This window comes from Girardinichthys multiradiatus, chromosome 19, assembly GCF_021462225.1.
Source record: "Girardinichthys multiradiatus isolate DD_20200921_A chromosome 19, DD_fGirMul_XY1, whole genome shotgun sequence".
In the NCBI taxonomy this organism is placed as follows: domain Eukaryota; kingdom Metazoa; phylum Chordata; class Actinopteri; order Cyprinodontiformes; family Goodeidae; genus Girardinichthys; species Girardinichthys multiradiatus.
Window position 1 is genome coordinate 40396261 of NC_061811.1, and position 26526 is coordinate 40422786.

At 40.7% G+C, this 26526-nt stretch overlaps 1 protein-coding gene across 2 annotated transcripts in view; it reads left to right on the forward strand.

The window, feature by feature from the left end:
• Window positions 1-1023: 1023 nt before the first annotated feature.
• LOC124855164 (neuronal PAS domain-containing protein 3) overlaps window positions 1024-26526 on the forward strand; it is a 613876-nt gene continuing 588373 nt past the window's right edge. The window contains exon 1 of one of the 2 annotated variants that reach the window (XM_047344770.1): window positions 1024-1558. In XM_047344770.1, the coding sequence (XP_047200726.1) occupies window positions 1365-1558 (194 nt within the window). In that variant the 5' untranslated portion in view covers window positions 1024-1364. Of the gene's footprint in view, window positions 1559-4095; window positions 4744-26526 lie in introns of those variants that run through there. The other variant, XM_047344771.1, reaches the window with a different exon arrangement.

The following is a 26526-nucleotide window of genomic DNA, read 5'->3' on the forward strand; positions in this document are numbered from 1 at the left end:
TCTGCAATAGCATTTACTTCTCCTTCCCTAAGGAAGGTGACACAAACTCAACACGAGGTGAAATCCAGACATTGATGTGTATGTTTTCCCGCTGCTGTCATTATTTCTGACATTAATATTTTACTTTCATTGAGTTTATAGTAATGCGTTACCTAAACAGCAGTGGTATCTGAGAGACTTAGCTGTTCATTTTCAGATGCAGAAAAATTTTACAACTCTTCCCATGTATTCCAAATACTGTGTTCTTAATACATCCACCATTTACGAGAATAGATAGATGGATGGATAGATAGATGGATGGATGGATGGATGGATGGATGGATAGATAGATGGATGGATGGATGGATGGATGGATGGATAGATAGATGGATGGATGGATGGATGGATGGATGGATGGATGGATGGATGGATGGATAGATAGATAGATAGATAGATAGATAGATAGATAGATAGATAGATAGATAGATAGATAGATAGATAGATAGATAGATAGATAGATAGATAGATAGATAGATAGATAGATATAGATAGACAGATTAGAATAAAGGTGCAGTTTACAGCTGTGTTCTTTGTCGTGTAGCCACACAAATTTCATCCAGCTGCACAGTTTACGCTCTTCCTTCTCTGGCTCTGCCGTCTGTGTGAGCACACACTAAATACGCACACACACGCAGTCGCTCATCGACATACCGACACACGCTGAATCGTTGTGTAGCACCTCATTGGCGAGCTGGTGCTGGTGACTGACCGACTGTCTGCTCCACGCTCCCCGCTCCCACACACTGTCACTGAGCAACCAGCAGGCACCACAGGGAGGAAGATCCGGGAACGGGATGCCTTTTACGGTAGGGGCTCCGGCTGCGGCGCCTGCCTAAAGCAGAAGTCTCCTGTCCCGGCTCCGGTGTCAGTTATCCCACAGTCCTATTATGCTTTCATCGGTGAAATGATTTCTCACATTTGTTGAGTTCGAGAGAAAAGGAGAGGTTGCAAACAGCGCGCCGGACTGGGGATCATAATCAGTGGCAGGATGGCTTTCTTTGAAGAACAGAGCGAAGAAAAGAAGAATTAGAAGAAGAAAATGATATATTAGTACCAATTATAACAATAATAATCTGCAGTACTTAGTTGATGATTTTATACACAGTAATTTCTACAACCGATCGAGTTTTGACTGTTTACGCACTGGGACCAGGATCCGAATTTCAAAGTTAGATTGGAGATTAGCTAGGAAGAAAGAAAAGAAGATTGCTGTTTCTGTTTGAATTTCACTGGTCAGAGAAATACCCATTTCTCCCAGTGATCCCAGTTTTCAGTGACACTTGATAAAAGCAAGAGTAAATAGCGCACCGGAGCCAGCCAGGACCATGATCAGGATCTTCCCGGATTTCAGTGTCCAGGTGACGGCCTCGGCAACCGGAGGAGTAGGGTCTGGCGGTGGAGGAGGTGGAGCCGCTGGGATGGTGACTGGACCCCCTGTAGGTCGGGTGCCGGTTCCGATACCCGGAGCCACAAACGGGACTCCACAGGGTGTCCAAGGAATTTCAGCATACCAGCAAAGGTTAGTGGGGACTCAACAAGACTTTCGACCTGTAGCATTATAGTTATGGGAATAAAAAAATTACATTTAAACATTGCTTAATGGGAGCAAAATGAAAAAAAATATCAAACGGCACATAAAAATTTAGAAAACGGCGTTCAGTGTGTATTTTATAGTGTTTTATTCAACTCAGTTCTGTAGCTATTCAAATGATATTTTATGAACTCTGCTATATAGCCTAAATGTTGTCTGATCAGGAGCAGGGGACATCCCTAACTCAGTGGATGTGTAAAAAGGTTTTCATAGCATGACTATAATTTACATTTTAATTTTGCATCTCCATCTGAACATTAAGGAATTCCAGATAATTTAGTTTCCATCCATTTCCAGTTTTATCTTCTCGTCTACAAAACTGAAAACCAAAGAGGGCTTTTGCAGCTTTAAAACTGTTAATCAATCATAATAGAAATTGATCATTGGGAAAATAATTCATATATTTATGTACCATATTGAAAAGTGTTTAACAATATTATTTTTGTTTAAAGATATGTTTGGCAAAAAGGGGAGTTAAGAACTATATTTGCCAAACCAGAGAGATGAATAAGCAGCAGTGTTGTTTTACTATACATTCACCAGGTCAACTGCCTAAATACACAAAACCTATCCTTGTCACTATGGGTATTAAGCCTAAGAGCTATGGAAAAAATTATTCCATAAATCACAGCAGTTACCTCTCTAACCTACAAACAGCCAGCGAATAAACTGTTATATTTTTATTTCAAGTGTCTAAGTACATATGGAATTTCTGTGTTGAATGCTGGATTGTGGACTGTGTTTGTGCCCAGACGTAAGTGGGATTTTACTATATTGTCATCTGGGTACCAATGGCTTGTCAGAATCCTCATAGAGGCTTTAAAGACCCTTGGTCACATCCTTAATTGTCTAAAGGATCTTATCTAATTGTTTGCTTTTCTGTCAAATATTTGTTGGCTTTCCAACAGCAGTAGATCCATGTTTTGTCTTTGCAGCTCATGTCCTTATTGCCTCATCGTCGAGCTGGGCTTTTTGTGTTTTCCCTAACAAACAGCTAGGAGCTAATATGTTTACACATTATGCTCCATTATCCACGTTGCCTTTGTTCAACTACTCCCAGTAAGCAGCGTTGAGATGCAGAGACAAGTGGCTTTCACTAACCTGGGGATAAAAAAATATAATCACTCTCTAGCGGCTGTAGTTTGACTTGATAAACTAACAGCAGGAGCACAGACATCTTGAGTTCAAAGATGAATAAAACAACAACAAACTTTTAGGTTTTAAACTCTATTTCTTCTCCTCAAAATGATCTGCTGCATGAGTTTGTCCAGGATTAAAGGCAGTCAGGTCAGATCGGTGAAAGATTTAACTGCTGTCAAAGCTGTGGCCTTCCTGTTTTGGATTGTTTTGCAATCAGAGCATTGTGTTTGCTTGAATTCTTCTCTGGTATATCTAGATATGTAGGTAAAAAAAATTCAATACTGGCATGAATAACTGTGGACTACCTGTAGCTTGCTTTTGAAAAATAATGTCTTTTGCAGAGTTCAGTAAAATAATCTAATCAAATGTTCTGTTTTAGAGTTTTGCAGCAGCTAGCAAAATGATGAAGGAGCATGGTGAAAGAATGTGTTGGTGGCTTTTCTTAGAATTTTGCGGCACATGTTGATCGACGGTGGGCGTTGGGCTCCTGATGGCGGCCAACTGGAGTTCACGTTTCTCTCTCTACAGTCTGAATTTTTCAGCATTGCAGCACGATACGTTTGTGTGGAGAATACCTAGCATGCCTCTGACCTTGACAGGTCATTGGTGCAGGGAGAGAGAGGGCTCTGGGCTTACAGGTCTGCAGCCTTGGGGTTAATCACACAGTACACCGAATAGGTTCTAATGAATTATACATCAAAAAAGATGCAATTTAAATACGTTTGGAAGAAATGTAAAGCAGGTTGGAGTCTCTGTTGGAAGATAAGCTATTACTGATTTGCAAACATCTGTGCCTTGGGAAAAATATACCTCAGTAATCTAAAACACAGACAGTGAGTACATGGTTGAGAATGTGTTGTCCATATTCAGACTTCCATGTATCTTGGGCTGTTTGCATACACTTCTAAAAATTTGAAATTGACATGATCTTTATCTACATTTATTGTACCTCAATAAGGCAGCAGGATAAAGTTTGGCTTTGGAATGTAAAAGGGTGACTTTTGCTGTGGTGCGTTTATTTCATCGCAAAGGTGGAAAAGAGCGAAAGTTGTGTGTTAAAGTTTTCAAATTTGAATTACAAAATAGTAACTGAAACTATACCATGCTTTTTTTTTTTTTAGTTTAGTTTGGTAAAATAGTTTTGATTAGGATGATGAGTGAACACTGTCAGCTCAAAGGGAATGCGATTAGAGATGGAAAATAACATTTCCAAACATTAATATATAAAAACACACACACACACACAGACACACACATGCTGAGTCCAGATGTTACTGTGTAGCGTTATTGCGCCTGGGCTGGAGAAAATACTAGAGATGTGGGGTGTCCCTTTTTTCCATCAGAAGCCAGAAGGAAAAGTGCTCCTTAAAAAATCAGAAGGACTTTGACTAGGGAGACGCTCTGCCAAGGGGATTCTGTGCAAAACAAACACCGCGGAAACAGCTAGATTGGGGAGATTTGACGCGCCTGTTTGCTTTTCATTTTTTCTACTCCGGTGCGCATACTGGAAATTCCTGTGAAGTGCCAAAGAAACAATGCGTGTGCGGAGAATGACAGACAGAGAGACGGACAGAAAGAACCAGGACAGCTGCATTTAAGAGGCATTCATCCGGTTCCCCTCCTCACGCCGCTTGGAATGCTCGTGCGACCGCATCGTTGCCTCTGTCTTCGTCCCCACGAGCCGTTGTTTCCACGATCCTGAGCGCCGAGCCGAGGAAAAACACATGCACAGGGAGCACGCACGCGCCAATCCTCTACGTTCACACTTTCACACACAGACATGGCTTTTGTCTTAACACGCCGACCATGACGCATTGCTGTCAGGGCGCCGCACAACGCCGCGGCTCCATGTCCACATAGAGAGTCGAGGAGGGAAGGAAAGGCGGAGGGAAAGTAAGAGATCCAATTAATTGTTACAGGAAGATGGCGCCCACAAAGCCCAGCATCCAGCAGGACCCAACGCGGAAAGAACGGTAACACTGCTTTTAATTTGTGCGTTTGTGCTTCGGTGCACGCTGCTGCTGCACAGACCCGGGCGGTTTGCAGGCTGTTCCGTGTCGGCTTTGAGGGGGTGCATAGAAGGGGAGGGGGTGTTGGTATTCTACCCTTCCCAGAGGAGAGCCCGGGCGTGCGTGCTGGCGCGCGCCTGACACAGGCAGGCACGCGGCTGGTTACAGGTCGGAATACACATAACTGCCGTTGCTGCCACTGGTCTCCTCGCGTTTTTCCTCAGCAACTCTGTGCACCTGTGTGTATTATGTGCTGCTGCATGAGAATCATGGAAAACTATTTGTTAATCGATGACAAATGCGTGTGTTTGTGTGTGTACGTCAGTGGCCAGTACAGATCTTAATACGATACCAAGTGAATCGGAACGCGTCCCACAGTTTTATTAGATTATGTGCAGGAATTTCTCCTGCAATCGAGTGTGTCTGTATGCTGCTTGTAGTTTTACGTCAAAGCAAGCAGACACCGAAATGACCTCAACGGTGGCTCAATGGCTTTGATTTGTTAGGTATAAACGAGAACGATTGTTTTTTGCATTTTGATCCAGTGATTTTTCATTACATTTGTGTGATACATGCCATATTTATATTCTCTGTATAAAATGCACAATTTTCACCTGTTGATTCGGGAATGAGATGCCACCACAAAAAGGCCGTTGGTCTGTGACTGGATTTTACTTTTAACGTGAGATAGGTGTGGCAGCGATAGGCACACCTGGATGACCATTAAACTGCATTTCCAATGGATTATGTTGCAACATCCATCCAGCTCTGGCTGGTCCAGATGTTGAAGTCCCTCAAGGAAGCAATAGTCTTTTTACCAACTACCAACTAAAATCTGCTTACGATGAACATTTGAGACTTAAGTGGGGTTAATATTGACTTCATCATAAATATATGAACAGCCTGGTGATAAGATTGTTTAAACAGCCCTTTAGCTGTTTGGAATTTTTTACTAACGCTGTGGACACACTACACAACTTTAACAGTCATTACAGATTTTGTAAAGACTAGCTATTCAAACTAACAGACTGGTCCTTGTTTCACTCGTAACAACTGTGCCGCTGATGGATGTCAGACTACAGGATTTAACAGACCATCTAATGCCAACTGAATACATCAAACTCTCATGGAAACTCTTACGAGATCAACAGTTTGAAGAAGCAAACATATCATTAGGTGTTGGTAGAAGAGAATATTCTCATAATTCAAACAGGTTGTAGTTGTGTTACACTCCACCATAAAATGATTAAGACACAGCTTAAAATATATTAAGTTTAGCCCACAAGTGATACGATTTGAATAGTGTTGACTATATTCCACTCATCATGAGAGTTTGGAACATGCATTTGAAGATGTGAGTTTGTGGTTTTTGTAATGACTGTCAATGTTGGCTGTAATTTAAAAATGTTATCATTTCCGTCTTAACAGACATCATTATAATGTTTGAGCTAGATCGCTCAAATAAACACTAACATTGTATGATAAATAGGTTTTTATTATGTAGAAAATATTAAATGTACTTGTACGCGTTGTCTTTCGCTTCATCCAGGTTGGGTCACACGGGCAGCAGACGCCCAGACTTCCCTCTCCCCAGAATCCTCCACCACCAGCTCCCCCGGGGAGCCCAAGGCTTTCCCAGGCGAGCCGAGAGACATAGTCCCTTTAGCGTTTCCTGGGCCACCTCCTGGGCCTCCTCCCAGTGGGACGTGCCTGGAACACCTCCCAAGGGAGGTGTCCAGAAGGCATCTGATACAGATACCCGAGCCACTTCAACTGACTCCTCTCGATGTGGAGGAGCAGCGGCTCTACTCCGAGCTCCTCCCGGATGGCCGAGCTCCTCACCCTATCTCTAAGGGAGTGCCCAGCCAACTATATACTTGTATTGTTTTTATAAAAAATCCACTTCTATTCAGAATAAGACCACATCACAACCATCTGCCAGACTGAGAAATTTTCAGGGGTTTTTAAGAAGCCAATGTGCTCCCCTTTACACAAGGGTGTTTGTGAAAAGGGGAGGGCATTGTCTGCTGTTTTGTACATGCAAAATCTTCTGTGCTGACATCATTATAGTTCAGTATTTCTGTATCCAGAGCAAGCAGTGAAAGAACAGCATAAGTCGGTGGGTTTAAAGCAGGACTGGGCATGGGGGCTCATGCCAAGGCTACAACCTCATTAAGGCCACACCAGGCTGGCAGTGTTCCAAGAAATATGTTGTAATGCCCTTTGCGCATTATGTCCAGCTGCTGCTGAGGCTGCCACCTAAGGGATATTACCTATCAGCTGAAATCAGCACACACAGACTGTTTGTCTGCGTACTCCATGCCTGCAACTCTACCCATGCTTGATGTCCTGATTTTTCTGTGAAATTCCTGTAAATTTGACTGCATCATTTTGGAGTGTCTTGAGACAGTCTATGGATGCTTTGCTAAGATACATTAATAGAAAGGTATTTTTGAGGTATGAATCTTGCATACTTGGACCACAAGCGCCTAAAGTTGCACATTCTTCTTTGCAAAATATCTCATGCTCACGTAGATTAGATGGCAATCATATGTGATGATAAATTTCCAAGACTTAAAACAGATTTTCAAATAAATGTAGACCTGGACTTTTACTTGGCCACTCTAACACAACAATATGCTTTGATCTAAAACACTCAGTTTCATGTCTGGCTGTATCTTCAGGGTCATTATCCTGCTGGACAGTTCCATGACAGTCTCCATCAAGTTTTTTTGCATAAAGTGCAGTAGCACCAAGCTTGCTTTCACAAAGAATAAATATTTAGAATAACCGTATTAAATATTTTAGAATTATTTGAAATTACTGTGAAAAAATCCTTGTAAGTCCAATAAACTGCAAGTATGTGTTACTGGTCAATCAAGCTATTTAGCTCGGTTAAAGATTTATATTTGCTTTAAGATGTTCTTTAATCATTGTTTTTGAAATTCTGTGCCTAAACAACAGACACATAAAAATATTACATTCTGTTTTTCCCAAAAATCTAAGCTCTTAATTCCATAGAGCCTGAATAATCCTGGTAGATGAAGTGGTAGCTTCCATTAATTATAGATCAAACAGCACCTGGGAGAGGAGAACTAAACTAATTTGGTGCATACCTCAGTTTGAAAGTCCTGGTTTGGTATGTTTTTGGTTTATTTCAATTTAGACAAATATGTACAGATTTCTTTTTTACTCCATTCAGCACTAAAGAAGAACTTGTAAATTTTATGACAATGATGCTGGATGGTCTTGCTGCCGGGGGTGTGTGGGTGCAGGGCCGCCAAGGAGATCAGATCTTTAATCAGAATTATGGCTGGGTCGGGTGGGGCACCGAGCCCTTCGTCCACCCTATAGGGGCTGCTGCTGATGTGCATTGCTGATGACCTCCTTCAGTGTGTAGCTAATGGCTGGCCTGGGGTGGTGCCTTGTGTCTGTCTGCCAATGGCTTCTTCAGCCATCCGAAACCAAGTCCACCAGTTCTTTGCTGCTCTATGGTGCTGAGTGTTGCAATCTTTCTACTGTTCTTGCCACTTTAACAACGACACACTTTTAGGTGACAAACTCACTTACCTACATGCAACTACACAAATAGTAGTACTTTGATGCTAGATGTAGTCTTAATTTATTAAAGTTAATCGCACAATTAAAATTCCATTTTGGTATACATCAGTGGTTCTAAATTATTTTCCATCAAGCCTCCCCATGGAGCAGAAATGTTTCCATGCCCCCCCTAAATTGAGAACCTGATAATTTGTATTTTTTTAATCCGTAATCCACTGTATGAGTAGCTGGTAGCAGCGTTCTGCATAAATTCACTTGATTGTCAAAACAGATTAATAGAATAAACCAAAATAACATCTGCAACAGCTTTAAACCATTTCCAGGTTCAGTTTATTAACTCCATTTGTAATAGTGAAACAATTTGTGATTCACATAGCAAAGAAAAAAAGTGCAAATTAATCACTAGGAAGTGCATTTTTGAAGAATTTTGCTCCATCAGCTTTTTCCCTTTCACAAAGTATATGACATTTTTTGTGCAAAATTTTGCACCAATTATATTTTAGCTTATGAAAAAAAGATCAAGTGCATAACATTTGCATTTTCCTAAACCAGAGGTCTTTAACTCTGATTCTCATGACCCTTGTCCTGCATGTTTTAAATGTTTCCCTGCCTCCAGACACCTGACTTCTATGAATAGGTGATTTACAGGCCTTTGCAGCACTTGATGGCTGCTAAGGAGATTATGCCGTGCCCACAAAAGGTCTGCTAGTGATACTCAACGAGTTTTTGATGAAAGAAGTCCAATTTTCTGATTTTGTTTTTTTTCTATGATTTCCTTTCACTGACAAATCCTCCATTTTTATTTTTACTCCAATGACAAACCTCTCCATCTCTCCTCCATCACCTCTATTTAAACCGGTGCTGTGCACTTCTTCCAGTGGTACAGGCAGCCTGTTGATTTGAGCACTGCTGCCAACTAATGACTGGAGGCTTGCTTTTCATTCATGAATAAAGACAGTTGAATCCACCTTGCCTCTCACACCCAAAAGTGTAGAACAAGCTCTTTATTCCGTCCAATCACCATCAGCATATAGACAGACAGAGCACCATAATGGCTCTGTCCCAATACCCACACTACACTATACGACCCTCTATGAAGTGTGTACTTTGTACAAGTGCACGTAGGGGTTGAAGTGTGCAGGTTACACGCTTGCCAAATTGTAGAATTGGGACAATAGGGGTTACGTCATCGACTTTCACCTCTGCACCATAACTACAACACCAAAAAGGGTGGGAACTGGCACTGTTTTCGCAGTCTTGCTGCTAAAAAAATTAAAAACTGCAACAAGCAATTGTTTTGAGGAGAAGAAAGTGCAGGAAGCGAAGGAGGCTTATACACCAGACTCTCGCCACGCCAGTGTTTCTTTGAAAGGTAACTTCAGTGTTATGATCTACTGACTGCCCAGACTCACTCTGAAGCCAGTGGTATCTTACAATGTTGAGTCTGGAAAACCAGTAAAAAATATATATTTATCGGCTATTCTGATTTGATGGTTGATTACAATGATTGCTTTTTGCTCAGAACGTCATCTGCAGCAGTGAATTGTGGGTAATATACTTCGGTGAAGTCCGCTTAGATGCGTGCTTAGCCGAAATGTGGATTGAGGACACAAAGGGACAACACTGGATCCAATACAGATCCCTGTGGGACCCCACAAGCAATTCACAAATACCCTGATTTAAACTCACCCATCCTCACATACTGTTGTCTCTTCATTAAATAGCTTTGAATCCAACTCAAAACCACTACCCTTATGCCATATCTTTCCAGTTTTTTGAGTAATATTTTATGATTTAGAATATCGAACGCTTTTTTTCAGGCAATAAATATTCCCCCTTAGGGATGGGTACCGAATTCGGTACTATTATAGATACCTACCGAATTCCGTCGGTACTACAGAGTACCGATTCATGTAAAATCAAACGGTACCATGTTTCAGTACCAAAACGCATCATTGTGACACTAAGGCTACAACTCCTGCATTCAGCACCGTTAGCACGCCTGCATTCGTTAGCTACTCGTCGTCTGCAGCCACCAACATGGCTGGGTTTCAATTTGTGCATTACACTGCGTAGTCAGATAAGGGTTTTAATGATAAATAAATGTTTGAAACAACTGAGATGTTGTTTTGATATACATTTATATATTGAGAAATAAATGTTAAATTTAAAATTTTTGAGATTTTATTATTAAACGAATTAACATTTATTACCACATAAACACACACAAAAGTACCGAAAACTGGTACCGTTGAGTACCAGTATCGATTCCCAGGTACAGAGTTTCGGTATGATATCGGTTCAAATGTGAAAGGTACCCATCCCTATTCCCACTGCATATTTCTTTCTATCTAAACTATTTGTAATCTCTTCCACAGCATCAATTATGGCCATTGATGTTGACCTACCTGATCTAAACACATACCATATCATATTTTTCTATAAATTTTTCTAATCTATTATTGAAGAGTTTTCCTAAGATTTTAGAAAACTGAGGGAGCAGAGAGACAGGTCTATAGTTAGTGAAAATGTGTTTGTTTCCATTCTTGTATAGCAGTATTACTTTAGCAATTTTCATTTTATTTGGAAAAGTTCCTGTTTAAAATTATAGATTACATATATATGTTAATGGTTTAGAGATACTATGTAAAATTCTTTTTACTAATATCATATCTATATCATAACAATCAGTAGATGATTACACTTATTAACAATATCATTTTCCTCAGTTACTCCAGACTGAAGCATCGTCTTTGAATTTATTTCTATGGAAGAATTGTCCAATTTATTGCTTATACAATTAGGGATTTTATCTGCCAAGTCTGGCCCAACGTTTACAAAAAACATTATTGAAACTATCTACAATTTTATTCATATTATAGTTATCACTGTTCTTATCACTAAAGTAGTCTGGATATGTATTATTTTTTGTATTCCCTTTAAAAACACTATTTAGTATTCCCCAGACTCTCTTAGTATTATTCTCATTTTTATTTAAAAGATTGGTGTAATATAATTTCTAACTAATTCTTATAATATCACTTAATTTGTGTTTATATATTTTTTATCTATGTTCAGAGTCTTTGTTCTTTAATCTGATGAATTGTCTATATAAAGTATTTTTGTTCTTACAAGCGTTTTGTAAACCCTTAGTAAACCATGGACATTTTATAACTGTGTAATTTTTACTAAATTGACAAATTGGACAGTTTTTATTGTATGCTGAACTAAAAATATCTCAGAAAGCAAATCCACTTTTTTCTCTATATATAGAGTATTCCAGTCTTGTCCTGTTAAGTCATAACAAAGTGAATTAATTGCATCTTCAGTTGTTACTCATTTATATATGGGTTTTTGGGGGGCTTTATGATAATTACAGTAATCATCATATAATGTAAAGACAGGTAGATGGTCAGTTATATCACAGATCATTAGGCCACTGACATTTGTAGACTATATTATTTGTAAAAATGTTGTCAATAAGAGTAGCACTGTGTAATGTAATTCTACTGGGTTTTGTAATAGTTGGATATAGACTGTACATCCTATTGATATATTCATCAGTTGTTTAATGTTTATTTGGATTTATCAAATAAATAATATTGTGACAACCCGCTCGTTTCTAGAGCTGTGTTTCACTAGTTTTTTTTCTCTTCTCTCTTTCCTCGGCCCCTCCCGTCATGCCGTCACTTAGTACCCAAAGTCATGCCCTGAACTTGGCCGTGTACTCACCTTAATGGTCCAGGAGTCATTCTCGTTTCCTTCTCTCATTTTAAAACGAAGTGGCGGTTTCCTGGAGAGCGTTGAAGAAAAAACAAAACAATATTTGTCACGGTTCCGCCAGCGTTGTGAGTCCGAGCTGCAATCGCAGGTTGGATCAGATGGACGGGGCTGCTTCATTACTCTCGCTGTCTGAGTGCTGGGGATCCTGGGGGTGACGCCCTGCTTGTCTAAGATTCTCATGAGACCTGTAAGTTTATTCATTCTGATAGTTTTATTTGTGAACATAGAATGACATTTTGGGTCTGATGGTTTTTTTTATTTTATTCCACAGCTTTTTGCTGTAGGAGCATTATATGTATGGGAGCCTTTTCCCATGAGATTGTGGAAGAGAAGAAAGGACCATTGGACATTTAATTTTCTTTTATTTAAAAAAATATATAAAAAACTGAATATGTGAATATGCTGGGGTTTTTTTCTCTCTTTGAGGGGGAATTATCTAGTGTGTGTGTGTGTGTGTGAAAAAACAAAATAAACAATCTCTATTGTCATTCAAAGCTGTTAAGGGGTCAACTTCATTGTTAGGTATGATCCTTTTTGCCATCCAAATTGTCAGGAAGGATGCCTGGCTGGCACCCCATTTTTTTATTTTTCATATAAAAACCGTCACAATATAATCCCCACAGATACATATTTTTTTTGTTACCTTTTCTTGAAAATGTTTTTTCTACCCACTTTGTAAATAATTCCAAACTGGAGCCCAGTGACCTATATAAACAACTCACCATAATATTTTTTGTTTTTTAATTAAGTATTTCTACTTTTGTACATTCTAAAACACCATTTATTGTTAATGTCAATATTTTCAACAGCTTTAAAACTGTATTTGTTTATGGACATAAATAGCATCTCCTCCACCTGTTTTATTTGTTCTATTTTTATAATTAACCATAACCATCTATCTCAAAATTCATTTTGTTATCTTTATTAAACTATGTCTCTGATATTGCTATAATACTAAATGGCTGTACAAATTGTTGTAAATATTCTCTGATAGTATTAAAGTTTGAGTACATGCTTCTACTATTGAAATTAATAATTGAGAATTTCCATTCTGATTTAACATTATTATTATAATCATCTTCAGTGTAGTTGCAATCATTATTGTTAGATGCTAAAAACATGCTATCAGGGTCCAGTTTATCTTCTATGTTGAATGCATTGTGTTCAGTGTACTCAATCTATTTCAGTTCCCATTGGTTGTAGTCCAGGATCCTTTGATGCATCCCTAAATCATTAGATGAAGTATGACTGGTTGCCATCGCAAACAAATACCTTTTCCTCATTAATATGTAACATTCCAAATCATTTTATTTTGTTACACCAGACATTAGTGAATTTATTTGTTTAATTTACCTTCAGTTAATGGTCCTATTTTGATACACAGCATTTATACTACCTTATCTATATTTCTCCAAGTCTTTGACTTCCATAACAATCATAACTCTGGTTCCATCCTTGGGTTTTATCATCACACTACAATTTCTGGTACATGTTGCTGTAATTTGGTTTTGTTTACTAAGAATATGTGCCTCTTTGGCAATTTCTGCATTCTTTGGAGTCAAGTGCTCATTTAAGAGCACCTATGTACCCTTAAGTTTTTTTTTGCCTGTTTAAGTAGTTCAGTTGTATGCTTCCTGTTCCAGGACCTGACAATTGTAACAGGTCTTGCATTCTCATCCTTTTTTGTAAGGGTGTGACAAGCTTCGATGTAACTACTCTGGATGGCCATGTTCCTACTCTCAAAAAACGTTATAATTTGCTGTTCTAGTGTTTCTAGTTCTTCAGCTGATGCATACTCTCCCTCCTCCCTATCAGCTGATTCAGCTCTGGCATATGTTAGGTGTTTTGTTTCCAGTCCTTGTATAATTATGTTGTTCACTCTTGAATAATGTTCCAGATCATCAATTCTTTTTTCTAAATTTTCATTCAATTTTTTATCAATTTTCTATCGCCATGTTTTCTAGTTTACTCACTTGATCCATAAAATTCAAAAGTTTTTCTTGTTGCATTGGTAGTTTAGTCATCTCTCCAGAGATGAAGTTTAGTGATTTCTTTATTTCTTTCAACTCCTCCTCTAATCCAGTGTTCTTTATAGGTGGCATTTTGCAATCTTATAAAGAGTTTAACAGTAGCAATAGCACAATGCCTCATTAGTTCCTCCACAGAAGCACCGTGCTTCCCCATTTCCTCAGCAGCAATATTAATATTAATAACAATAGCAACATTAAAAGTAGCACAATGCCTCACCGGCTCCACAGCATCAACATCAGTAGCAGTAGCAGTGGCAGCTACAGGGGCTAGTGGTTGTACCTTCTTGGTCTGGTGGCTGTACCTCTGGGCCTGGTGGTTGTAGCTCCTTGGCCTTCTATAAAAGCCTTTGTTTGCGATGACAGCTTGATAATGTCGCCGGTATGGAAAAACGAGGTGGGATTGTGGACCACCTTCCACACAAACAATCTTCAAATGGCATCCCTTGGCTTCTAATATGAACTCTGAGCTTCAATTCTTTCAATGATTTTCTATAGCATTTTGCTCGTACACCAATTCTTTGAATTGGTCCAGAAGTACATTTTGGTTGTTCAATGCTGTTTTGCGGATCAATAGTCCTTCGTCAGATACATAAAGCCTTTTCCACTCATGTGATAGTTGTTTTAGTCTTTGTTGATCTTTTGCCTAACTTGTTCCCTATTTTTGGTTGAGGACATGAGCTATTGCAGGGTCCTATAACTGAGCTTGTAACAGTTCTTGCTTAGTGACTTTAATGTTTGGGTAGTTGTCAGCAGTTATCTCATGCACATGAGGACTGCATGTTATGGCAGAGATCCAATCCACATCCTTACTCTTTTGTGTCTCAACAGAATTTAGTATTGCACTTAATACTTCAGGTGAACACTGCTCAGTGCATTTGTCCATACTGGCAGGTGTTCAGGACAAAAAGTCAGCATCGGTGTTACTATTTTGTCTATCAGCTGCATTTAGTTTGGCTGTACTGGGCTGTCTTTTGTTGTCACTATAGATGGTCACAGAGGGAGCATAAAACATGTATCTAAAGCTATCTGTAATGACCTACTTAAGCACTAAAAACTCAGGTTTACCTGAATGTAGTTTATTGTTTTTTTCTGCTAGTGTCAGTGTCTGTGAGCCATACCCAATAACCCTAAATTTGTCATCTTGTCTCTGGTAGAGGACCGCTCAAAGGCCTTCCTCTGAAGCATCAATATGCAGAATGGATGGGTCCTCAAATCTAGGGTAGGCTATCACAGGTGGATTATTCAGAACATCAACCAAGTAGTTCAGTGCTTTTTGGTGAGTATCGGTCCACATGATATTTTGAGTTTGTGCAGGCTGACCTGACTTGGTTAGGTGAATATTTGGTTGTGACTGAGAATCTGGGGTCAGGTCAGCTGACAGCAAGTCATACAGGCACTTTGCGTGTCTCGAAATATCTTGTATATAACTCCTATAATAGCCCAGAAGCCCTAACAGTTTGCGTAGTTCTTTGATGTTTGTAGGAGGAGTGTTTTTGAGTGCCTGAAATGCAGATACTTCCTTATCATCCATCCTATATCAATCAGATGATATATTTTTGCCCACATATTGCACCTCATTTTTGAACAAGTCACATTTATCATGTCTCAGTTTGATCCCCCAAACTTGCTGGCGTTTGATGACACATCTCAAATCCTCAATGCGCTCTTTAAAGGTTCTACTATACATTAAGGTATCATCTAACTATACAGTACATATTTTGTCCTTAAGGCCTTCAAGGCTCTCCTCCATACTACACTGAAAAGCTGCAGGTATTAAGGCCAAAATGGAATAGTGTTCCATTTGTATAGCCCCCAAGGAGTCGCAAAGGCTGTGTATTCCTTCGAGTCCTCATTGATTTCACCTTGATGGTAGGCTTTGCCTTGGTCCAGCACACTAAACCACATATTACCCCCAAGTCCATCAAGTATCTCCTGGATCCGTGGTATAGGGTGCCTGTCTGGAATTGTCTTTTTGTTAACGCCACTATAATCAGTGCAATGTTCTAGGCTACAATCATGTTTCCTTACATGCACCACTGGAGATGCATAAGGTCATGTCGATTTGCGAATGAGTTCAACAAGTACTAAATGTGAGTCTTAACCACATCATAAAGAGAACGAGAGACTGCACTATGGGCTTTAGCTACTGGAATGTGTACGTGCCACTGCACCCTGACGGCGGTCAGTCGCCTCGGATGTCCCCTGAATTCTGTTCCTCAGAAGCATCATCTCTGCTACAATCACTATTTCTTAAAAGGAATTACTCTTAAACTGTTCTATACTCTCAACAGTTATTTTAAATAAGGCAGAGGATTGGTTACCGAGATCAGCGCTGATGGCTCCTGCTCGGGGATTGAAGTGACAAAACAGCCCCAAAAGAAGGTCACACATGGTTTTTATGTTTGGTACTCCCTGCAAGGGATGTGCACTCCCTCAGTGTTTACCAGTAAACTATGTGTCACCATTCTGGTGTCTATCTGATAGTGTGTAATAGAAGGTGTTGAACCATGAATCCTGCTACAATCTAGTTGCTCCAATTACAGTATGTTCCACAATCAACCCAAAGTTCGAATTATTCATCAACCTGATTGGCTCTCACCAGTGCATCTTTCAGGATGACTCAGACTCCTCCTCAGGCTAGATAAGAACTTCATAGAGCCCAGCAGTAGAGCTTGGTTTACTGCCCCAGAGGAGGCAGGTGGTGGGGAACAACAGCCAGATATCCCCGGACTGAATGTGTGTGTTTATGGGTGTGTTATTCCTCAAATACAGTTTTGGTTGCATTTCTGAACCACTGACGCATGATAAATAATTTCAGTCTGTAATAAACATAGAAGGTTATCCTCGTTCCTCTCTCTTTTTAAAACCTTACTTTGCAGGTGGATTTATAGTTGACGCTAGAATCATTCTAGTAATTTAAAAAAATATTAATTCTTCAAATTGCTTCAGGGTAGCTGCGGCAGAGATATAAATGTATCCATTGTTGTGCTCACTTCTTTGCTTCACCTGCATGATGTAATGTTGGTAATAGAGCCTCCTTGAGGGATTGCAGCAAAGCTTGATATCTTTTTACCAGGTGGTATTTACTGAACTACAATTGACTGCATTGTCTTGTACAGTATACTGGTGATGGAAAAACTTAACCCCATTTATTGCTACTGAATTGTAACCAGGTTTTAATTTTAACTTTATGTGAAGATGAAAGAAGAGAAAGAGACAAAACAAATTGAGTAGTCAAATTATATAAAATTAAATCTAAACTCAAACAGTGTTCATCTGCTGATCAAACGTTTAAGACCTAAACACCTCTGCTGCCATCCATCCCTAAATGTTTTTAATGGAATTGAGATCTTGGGAAAATGCAGGGATTCCAAAAGAGCGACCTTGTACTCATTGGCGAGGGGGGAGGGGACGTTTTCAGAGGGGTGTTGCGAATTGGAGCATTAACCTGTTGAGCATTGACATAGGCATAGAGAGCCATGGTTTGATGCCCATGTATAACCTAAAGTTTAATTGTTCCATTGCAGAAAGCAACTCCTTAGACCATCCTGACAGCTCCTACAATGTGCCACATATAAAACATCTCCAGTGGGATATCTTTGACATACTAGTAATGTTGACTACCAGCCAGAAAAGTTAATTTATTTTCAGACAATAAAACTTCCTTTCAGTGTCCTATGTTTGATGCTCCCTTCCAAACTCAAGTAGGGCAAATTTGTGACATGAGAGTAATATGGTGTTTGAATATGGTTTTTTTCTTTAAGTCCTTTCCTCGCAGATGTTGTCTTATGGTTACTGCACTGAATCCTCTGGCTCAGTTTTTAGGTCTAGCAATTCTCTGTTTTGTCTCAACCCACTCAGCATCTTTTAAGAAATCTAAAATGACTGTCTGACAGCGTCCAGCCACAACAGCAATGGAGTATTGTGAAAGCCCTTGCTTGCTCTGCTTGACACTCCTGTGATGCTCAAAGGCAGAAAAGCCTTTTTGTCTTTGCTATAAGAGGAACATGGTAGTGTGAATGTCTGAAAACAAATCACACAAAAGCCAGATTTATGGACAGAGTAAGACTTTATAAGACTATGGTCTTAAACTTTTGATCAGCTGACAAACAGCCTGTTTGAGTTTCAGCAGTTTTAAATGATTTGCTGACACCATTTGTCTTGTTCTGTTTCTTCTTTTTAGTGTTGTGAGGCTCTACTTAGGACCGTATGATCCTCCAGCGTAATATATGAATACTAGTAAGGTGGTTTTAAGATTTTGAACTGTGTAATTTGGTTTGAAATTACTGTGATAATAATGTCATCAACGACTGTGCTTTTTAACCCTTTAACCCTTTATGACAGGTGGGAGCTGCCATTTGCATATCTATTTTTAAACACCTGTAGAATTGCGATCAAATAAGCTAGAGCAATACTTTTTTTGCAAATGAAACCGGAGAGTTAAACTTAAATATTCTACTCTCCACGTGTCCCAGAGCACAGTTTTTATTTTCCAGAAACTGTTGCAGAAATCCTGTAAAAATTGCAAAAAACAAAGAATAAAATCCAGACTGCTGTGTGCTTCCTACATTGGGATATGCGTGATGACATTGGAGGAAGAAATATCACATGATGGCATTGCCATGCAAGAAAAAACTGGACGTGATGTCATTTCCCAGGTCTTTTTCTCTAGAAGTTGTAGTTTTTCTGTGGTGAACTTCGCTCGCACTTTCGTCTCTGCTCGTCTTTTGGTATTTAACGTTCTTTTACAAACAAACAAACACACACACACACACACACACACACACACACACACACACACACACACACACACACACACACACACACACATTTATGGAGCCGCAAAAAGCAGGGCACGGCAGACTGTATTTTACCTCACCCGAAGCTTTGGAGATTATTACAGCGCTGGATGAAGGTGGGATTCTGTCCACTCATCTGGTCTGAATTCGGCCAACATTGGAGATGAAGCTGATTTTCACGGGATCGATCCTTCTCATGACATGTATGTATATGTTCTACTGCCGCTTTGAAAGACAAAGGGACAGTCCTGCAACCATCCCCCACGATGCCCCCCAACAGCTGCAGCCACAATCCACCACCCTCATCTCTCCAACCTGAAGAAGGGCCTTGGCACCTCCAACCCCCACCCTGAAGTTCCCCCCCACCAGCCCCCTACCCACGCCGAGGACGGCTCTTTCCATCCAGGAGAGGGACGTAAACAAACTCTTCAGGAGACAGAACCCCCGGAAAGCTGCTGGTCCGGATTCTGTCTCACCAGCCAGCCTGAAGCACTGCGCTGATCAGCTGTCTCCAGTCTTCACAGACATTTTTAACACCTCACTGGAGACATGTCATGTGCCTGCCTGCTTCAAGTCCTCCACCATCATCCCTGTTCCCAAGAAGCCAAGGACCACAAGGCTTAATGACTTCAGACCCATCGCCCTGACCTCTGTGGTGATGAAGTCCTTTGAGCGCCTTGTGCTCTCACACCTAAAAGACATCAACGACCCCCTCCTGGACCCCCTGCAGTTTGCCTACAGAGCCAACAGGTCTGTAGACGATGCAGTCAACCTAGCCCTTCACTTCATCCTCCGGCACCTGGACTCCACAGGAACCTATGCCAGGATCCTGTTTGTGGATTTCAGCTCTGCCTTCAACACCATCGTCCCAGTTCTGCTACAGGAGAAGCTCTCCCAGCTGAGTGTGCCCGACTCCACCTGCAGGTGGATCACTGACTTCCTGTCTGACAGGAATCAGCGCGTGAGGCTGGGGAAGCACGTCTCTGACTCCCTGACCATCAGCACCGGTTCCCCCCAAGGCTGTGTTCTCTCTCCTCTGCTCTTCTCCCTGTACACCAACAGCTGCACCTCCAGTCACCAGTCTGTCAAGCTTCTAAAGTTTGTGGACGACACCACCCTGATTGGACTCATCTCTGATGGTGACGAGTCTGTGTACAGATGGGAGGTGGACCATCTGTTGGACTGGTGCAGCCAGAACAACCTTGAGCTCAACGCTCTAAAGACAGTGGGGATGGTTGTGGACTTCAGGCAGAACCCAGCCCCACCTGCCCCCATCACCCTCTGTGACTCCACAATTGACACTGTGGAATCTTTCCGCTTCCTGGGAACCATCATCTCCCAGGATCTCAAGTGGGAGCCAAACATCAGCTCCCTCATCAAGAAAGCCCAGCAGAGGATGTTCTTCCTGCGGCAGCTGAAGAAATTCAACCTGCCAAAGACTATGATGGTGCACTTCTACACAGCCATCATTGAGTCCATCCTCACCTCCTCCATCACCATCTGGTACGCCACTGCTACAGCCAAGGATAAGGGCAGGCTGCAGCGTGTCATTCGGTCTGCTGAGAAGGTGATTGGCTGCAGTCTACTGTCGCTCCAGGAACTGTACACCTCCAGGACCCTGAAGCGGGCAGGGAAGATTCTGGCTGATCCCTCCCACCCCGGTCACAGACTCTTTGAGACTCTCCCCTCTGGCAGGAGGCTGCGGTCCATCCGGACCAAAACCTCACGCCACAAGAACAGTTTTTTCCCATCTGCCACCAGCCTTGTTAACAAATCCCGGAAACCACCCTGACACTCCTCCCCCCCCCCCCCCCCCCCTTTTGCTGACAGGACACTTGTAACCTGTAACTATGCGTTACATTAACGCTCAGCTTGGACTCCTGCTTTACTTGCAGTGCCATACTTGCACAATGATCACCTGCACTGTTGTATTGCTCTTGCATCTTATACTGCTCTATACTTACTCTCACTCACTTAAAACTGTGCACATATATTTATATTATATTGTAGATATGTTTATACTGTTTAATTTGTATTGTATTGCACCGACTATGCCAAAACAAATTCCTTGTATGTCCAAAAACGTTCTTGGCAATAAAGCTTTTCTGATTCTGATTCTGATGTTATATATGAAATATTACTTGTTTCTGAGTTAGAGAAAACTAAGGAAAATATACAAATGGAGTTTTGACGAAAATTCACAATGAAAGACCCTCACCGTCTCCACCTTCCAATGACTCTTCTGTGTGTCTCCCAGCCTTCCAATCAGCATCCTGTCCGCCTAATTCTCCATCCAATCACCTTCTGACACCTTGCTTTTAAAGCACCTTCTGCCGTGTTCACCCTCGCTTGTCAGCTGAGCTTATCTACTTCTCCCGATGCCTCCTCGCACTCTCTGGGCAAGTGGAAAGCGCATCAAGAACTCCTACACTTTTCCTGCTAAGCATCGCCGAGTTGGCCCTGCCTCCTCACTGGCCCTGCCTCCTCACTGGCTCCCGCCGCTGCGTCACCGGCCTGGTTTCCCCATCAGTTTCTCCTTCCATCTTCATCCCTCAAACTGATCATCTACAAATGTCCATGCTTCATTCATCTCGTTCATGGATTCTCTACAGCGCTCCATGTCATCCCTTACTCACCTGCTCTGGGTCTTCGCTGCCATCTCTGCCACATCAGCATTTCCTCTTCCCGCTCCATCATAGCTGCCTGCTCCTTGGCCCCCCCCACCGCCGTTCGCTTTTGCTAGCGCCTGGCCTAGCTTGTCTCTAGGTAAGATGTATCACTCCATTCTCTCTTCTCTATCTTTTTTATTCATGTGCGGTGTTTCCCACCCCTCTTTTTATTCAGGTTGATCACTTACTCTCATGTATTTTACCATCTCATTCAGGATCAGCTCCAAATCCTATGGAGGCAGCTCATTAATCTGGTTTCTCTCATTTTACCATCTCCCGAGGCTGTCTAAATAGAGGCTGTCTCCTCTTATGGCTTTTCTGCTTCATTTAAATCATCTTGTCCCCGGCTTTCTGTCCGAACTACCGCACCCTGCTGCCGGTCAGACCTCTCGGAGTTTCTCCGGTCCTTTCTGCTCTTTATTCTAAATTAAGCAGAAGAATGATTTCAGAGATCAGCGCTGAGGCTCCTGTCTCGGATCATCACCGTATGTGAAAGGTTGGCAAAGAGCCCCGAAAGGAGGTCTCATGTAGTTTTATATCTGACACTCCAAAGCATTAGCTGCGCACTCCCCTAGTGTTTATCAGTAGATTATGTGTCACTTTGCGGTGTCTGTCTTATAGGTTGTGTAGTAGCTGGTGGCCATTCTTAATCTAAGTGTCCCATGGCATTCTAACGAAACCATTATCGGCTACTCCCTTTAAAAAAAACCCAGTGCCCCAGCCACAGGTCATTCATGTCAAACCTTCGGCCATTTTTCCCCGTATGCGTGTTGATGAGTATTCTTATCTTTATGGTATCAATGGAAAAATCAGCTATGCATAATATTTTAAAGATTATCCCTAACATTTCTTAGGATCCTCTATTTGGACTCACGGCTGGCTCTAAGCTTTTCAGAGTCGCCAGCTGCTTAGTTTCACCCGAGCATAGAATAAATTTAATACCTATCTGTCCCTCATCGTCATCCTACATTTCTTACATGGCTGCTCGTTTTTCATCAGTATCTCAAGTCCTTCTCAGCCTTAGCTGCATCCACCCTTGCTCAATCAAGAGCCTGCTTAGACTGGTGTGTTCTTTCCACTGACAATTTATCATCATGCAAGTCACCTTCTGATTCCTGCGGCTTAGTCGGCCATCAGAGCGTCTTTGTTTTTGCTTCCTTTTTTTCCAGAACTTCTGCTCGGTCACTAAAACTGCCGGGCTTTCCGCTCCAGTCTTCTTTCGAACTGGAACGGTATCTCCATCTCTTCCAGCGTCATCGTTCGCTCAGCTGACTCGTTTTAAGTTTTACGGCCTGTAGCGTCCCGGTTTAAAAGATGGTCTCTCAGCGGATGGTTCACAATCCTTTGGTTGAACGAGCCTTGCATGTGATCTCATTGTAAGATTAAGTAAATATACAGAATGTAAATACCTTTAATAACTTAATCAACATGTTGCGTTTAACCTCTTTGCTTCATTACTTTACCATAAAAGACTTATTTATCTTATTACAACCCTTTTGTCCTTTTTAATCTTTCCCTTGAGTGCTTTTACCCCATTTTGCCATATATACAAAATTGCACTTGAGCGAAAAATCTTTGTCCATGACGCAGCTTTTAATATGTAAGCACTTATTTTGGCGGAAGCAGCCAGGTTTTTAGTTGACATGAAGAAAGGCTTGTCTTAATGGTCTCTTCCTAACAGCTTTGAGAAAGTCATTTTAATAGCAGAGTTTAGCTATAAATTCATTTAGGTGTTTATCATCTGAGTAACACGTTGAGATGTTTCCTTAGTGCCTGGCTAAGAGATCATTGAACATTTCTTCTTTCTTCCTGTCTGTGGCAACTGGCACCATGCTCCACCGTAACCTGCGAACAGGTGGAAATGACCCGCCAGGGGTGGAGTTAAGCAATGTGCCTCTCATTGGCTACTGACCCTTATCTGACTGAACTTTTACTGTAACTAATTATATGTGCTCTCTTTCAGACTCTAACCTTGAAAACTGGCTCAGAGTTTCTGTTCTTTCTTTCTAGGTGAAACGACTAAAGGAGCTACATCCATTAACATTTACTTTTCCTTCCCATAGAAAGTACTCCTGGATCAGTGCTTCTTTGTTCTCTTTGTGTCTCTGCTCTGTTCTCTCAAACCCCCAGTCGGTCGTGGCAGATGGCCGCTCATACTGAGCCTGGTTCTGCTGGAGGTTTCTTCCTGTTAAAACGGAGTTTTTCCTCTCCGCTGTCGCTACATGCATGCTCAGTATGAGGGATTGCTGCAAAGTCAACGCCAGTGACTGTCCACTGTCTCTACATGCTCATCTGGGAGGAGTGAATGCTGCAAGTCACTGACTGGATGCAATCTGCTGGGTTTCCTTAGATAGAAAAACGTTTTATCCAATTTGAATAAAAAGCTAACTCCGACTGCACTGTTCAATTGTTAGGATTAATAGGATTGTATGTACCTGACTGTTGTGAAGTGCCTTGAGACAACATGTGTTGTGAATTGGCGCTATATAAATAAAACTGAATTGAATTGAATTGAATTGAATTGAATTGAATGTCCTGTCGGTGGAACCCCAAGCAGCCAGTCAGGGATTATTATTATTATTATTATTATATTTCAACCTTGTTCCCTTATCAACCAGGCGCTAAAACTATTTCCTGTTACCTGTTCTATCTATTCTTTTTTTCTGGTGGTTAATTGCACTTTTTAGCAATTTACTTAGTTAATATGGAGTTATTATACACAAATTATTACACTTTGGGATGTAATGGTTGTATTGATTTCTAGCAAATTGAAATGCTCCTAAAAATGGCTCTACAGCATGTGCAAATGTAAAAATATGCTCTGGTGAACTTGTTTTGTGGTAGGGTCATAAAGGGTTAAAACTGGATCATGTCAGAAAAAGGGGGATGCAGACGACATGAGACCTTCTCCATGGATAAACACACTGCAAGATAATTTTGAATTTAGTATGAATGACGTCTTAAAAAAAGTTAACTATAAACTGTTAAAAAAAATCATGCCTGACAATTACCGTTAGGCCCAGAACTATTTGTAACTGGTGGCAGATTTGGGTTTAAAGTAATCTATTAATGTCGAAAAGGGATTTTTGGTTGGACCAAAGTGCAAACAAGAGCTTGGCAACCGCATCTTAGTTTATTTCTCAAAGGGTCAAAAACGTAACAAAACACTGCAGGTATGAATCAGAGTCAAAATCCAAAACTGACAAAACACTGCAGGTACTATGGCAAAACGTAGCATAAGTCTCCAAGCGAAGCATAAACAAAGCATAGTCATGGTAGGGAAAGGGGTAGTGAGAAACACAAGGAACCAGCCCTGAACAAAGATACAAAACCAACTTATATACTGTGAGATAACAAAGGCAGATAATCAACGGAACAGGTGTGACAAGGAGGCAGGGAAGCAGAAGGAACAGGTGAAACAAATATAAAGGCTGAGGATGGGCAAAGTAACTAATAAACAAATAAACAGAAACACAGAGATACTAAATAAGAATCCAAGGGTGAATAATAATACATACAAAGAAAACAACCATAAAAGAACTTAAGTAGTAAACACTAGGAGGCGGAAGAGGGAGAAAAGACAAACTAATAAACTTAATAGAAACAACTAGACAAAATAAACCATCACAAGAAACCATAAAACAAAGTCCAAAATGTCACTCCGTGACAGTTAATTATACCTAAAGGTTTCTTCTGACTTGAAGTGATATTTACATTTTGGAGTGACCCAGAGTTCTGAATTCAATCTGATAGACATTCTGTGGGCATAGTTTAAGATTAAGATGATGGCAAGGTGGTATTAGGCCTTCGAACCATAAAACCTTAAAGCTTGAAACTTGAAGAACAAAGATAACTCATCCAAATGGCAGTGAAAACATGCAAAAAAGCTCCTCAGTAGTTATAAGAACAGTAAGATTGCAGTAATAACAGTCAAGATTTTTTTTTGATAATTGACATTGGTATAAATAATTTTTGGCACATACAGAAACAGTTTTCCAATTAAACTTATAGCCATATAATCATATTTATACTTCTTTCACAATGCTTAAATATGCCTGTCTCCTTTCCTATCGGGGATGAAACATATTTTAAAGTGAAATCTGTCACCATATGAATACATTTGATCTTAACTACAAAAGAAAAGGGCCAGACTAAGATGAGCAAAATACCAAAGTGAAAACCTGTGGCAAAAAGGGAAGCTGTGGTGGTGGGAGCTTTGGCAAATCTTTCAGACACACAGTTCTGGCCTTTTTCCAAAACACCTCCTCCTTTTTGTTCTTCTTCTTCCTCCCTTGACAAAACATCTGAAAAATGCCCTATTACCCTATTCTGATGGAAATGGCAATGGAAGAGGGACAGGCTGCTCTGAGGCTCTTGGCCATCACTTTTTTGGTTTGGGGCTTTTGAAGAGTTTTTTAACATGGAGAAAATCATAAGTTGAGAATCTCATCATCCATTAAAAAATAAAATTGTTTTCTTTCAGAAGTAGTGTTTTGGTCGGCTTCTCTTTTTGAATTCGGCAGATTGGTTTTGTGTAAACTTGAATGTAAACAAGTCTGAAAACATAGTTATCAGACAAGAAAGGATATGAGGTATTGGAAGTTGATGTCCAAGTGAAAATTGTTTTTCATTTTCAAACTGCATTTACTTTAGTCTTTTAGCAGGAAATGCATAGAAAACCTCTCTGTTCAACAATTGAACCTGAGTAACAGCACATTGTTACTGAACACAAAAACTGGGTACATTTCCTGCCGAACCTCTTTCCTGAATGTAGATCTTACTCAAATTGGAAATGATGTTGCACAGCACAGAGACAAGGATAATAGAAGTTGGGGAACGAACATTTTGTTAGTAATGTTTTCTTTTTTTGATTTTGACAGCAAAAAAAATGGTGTTCGCCACTAA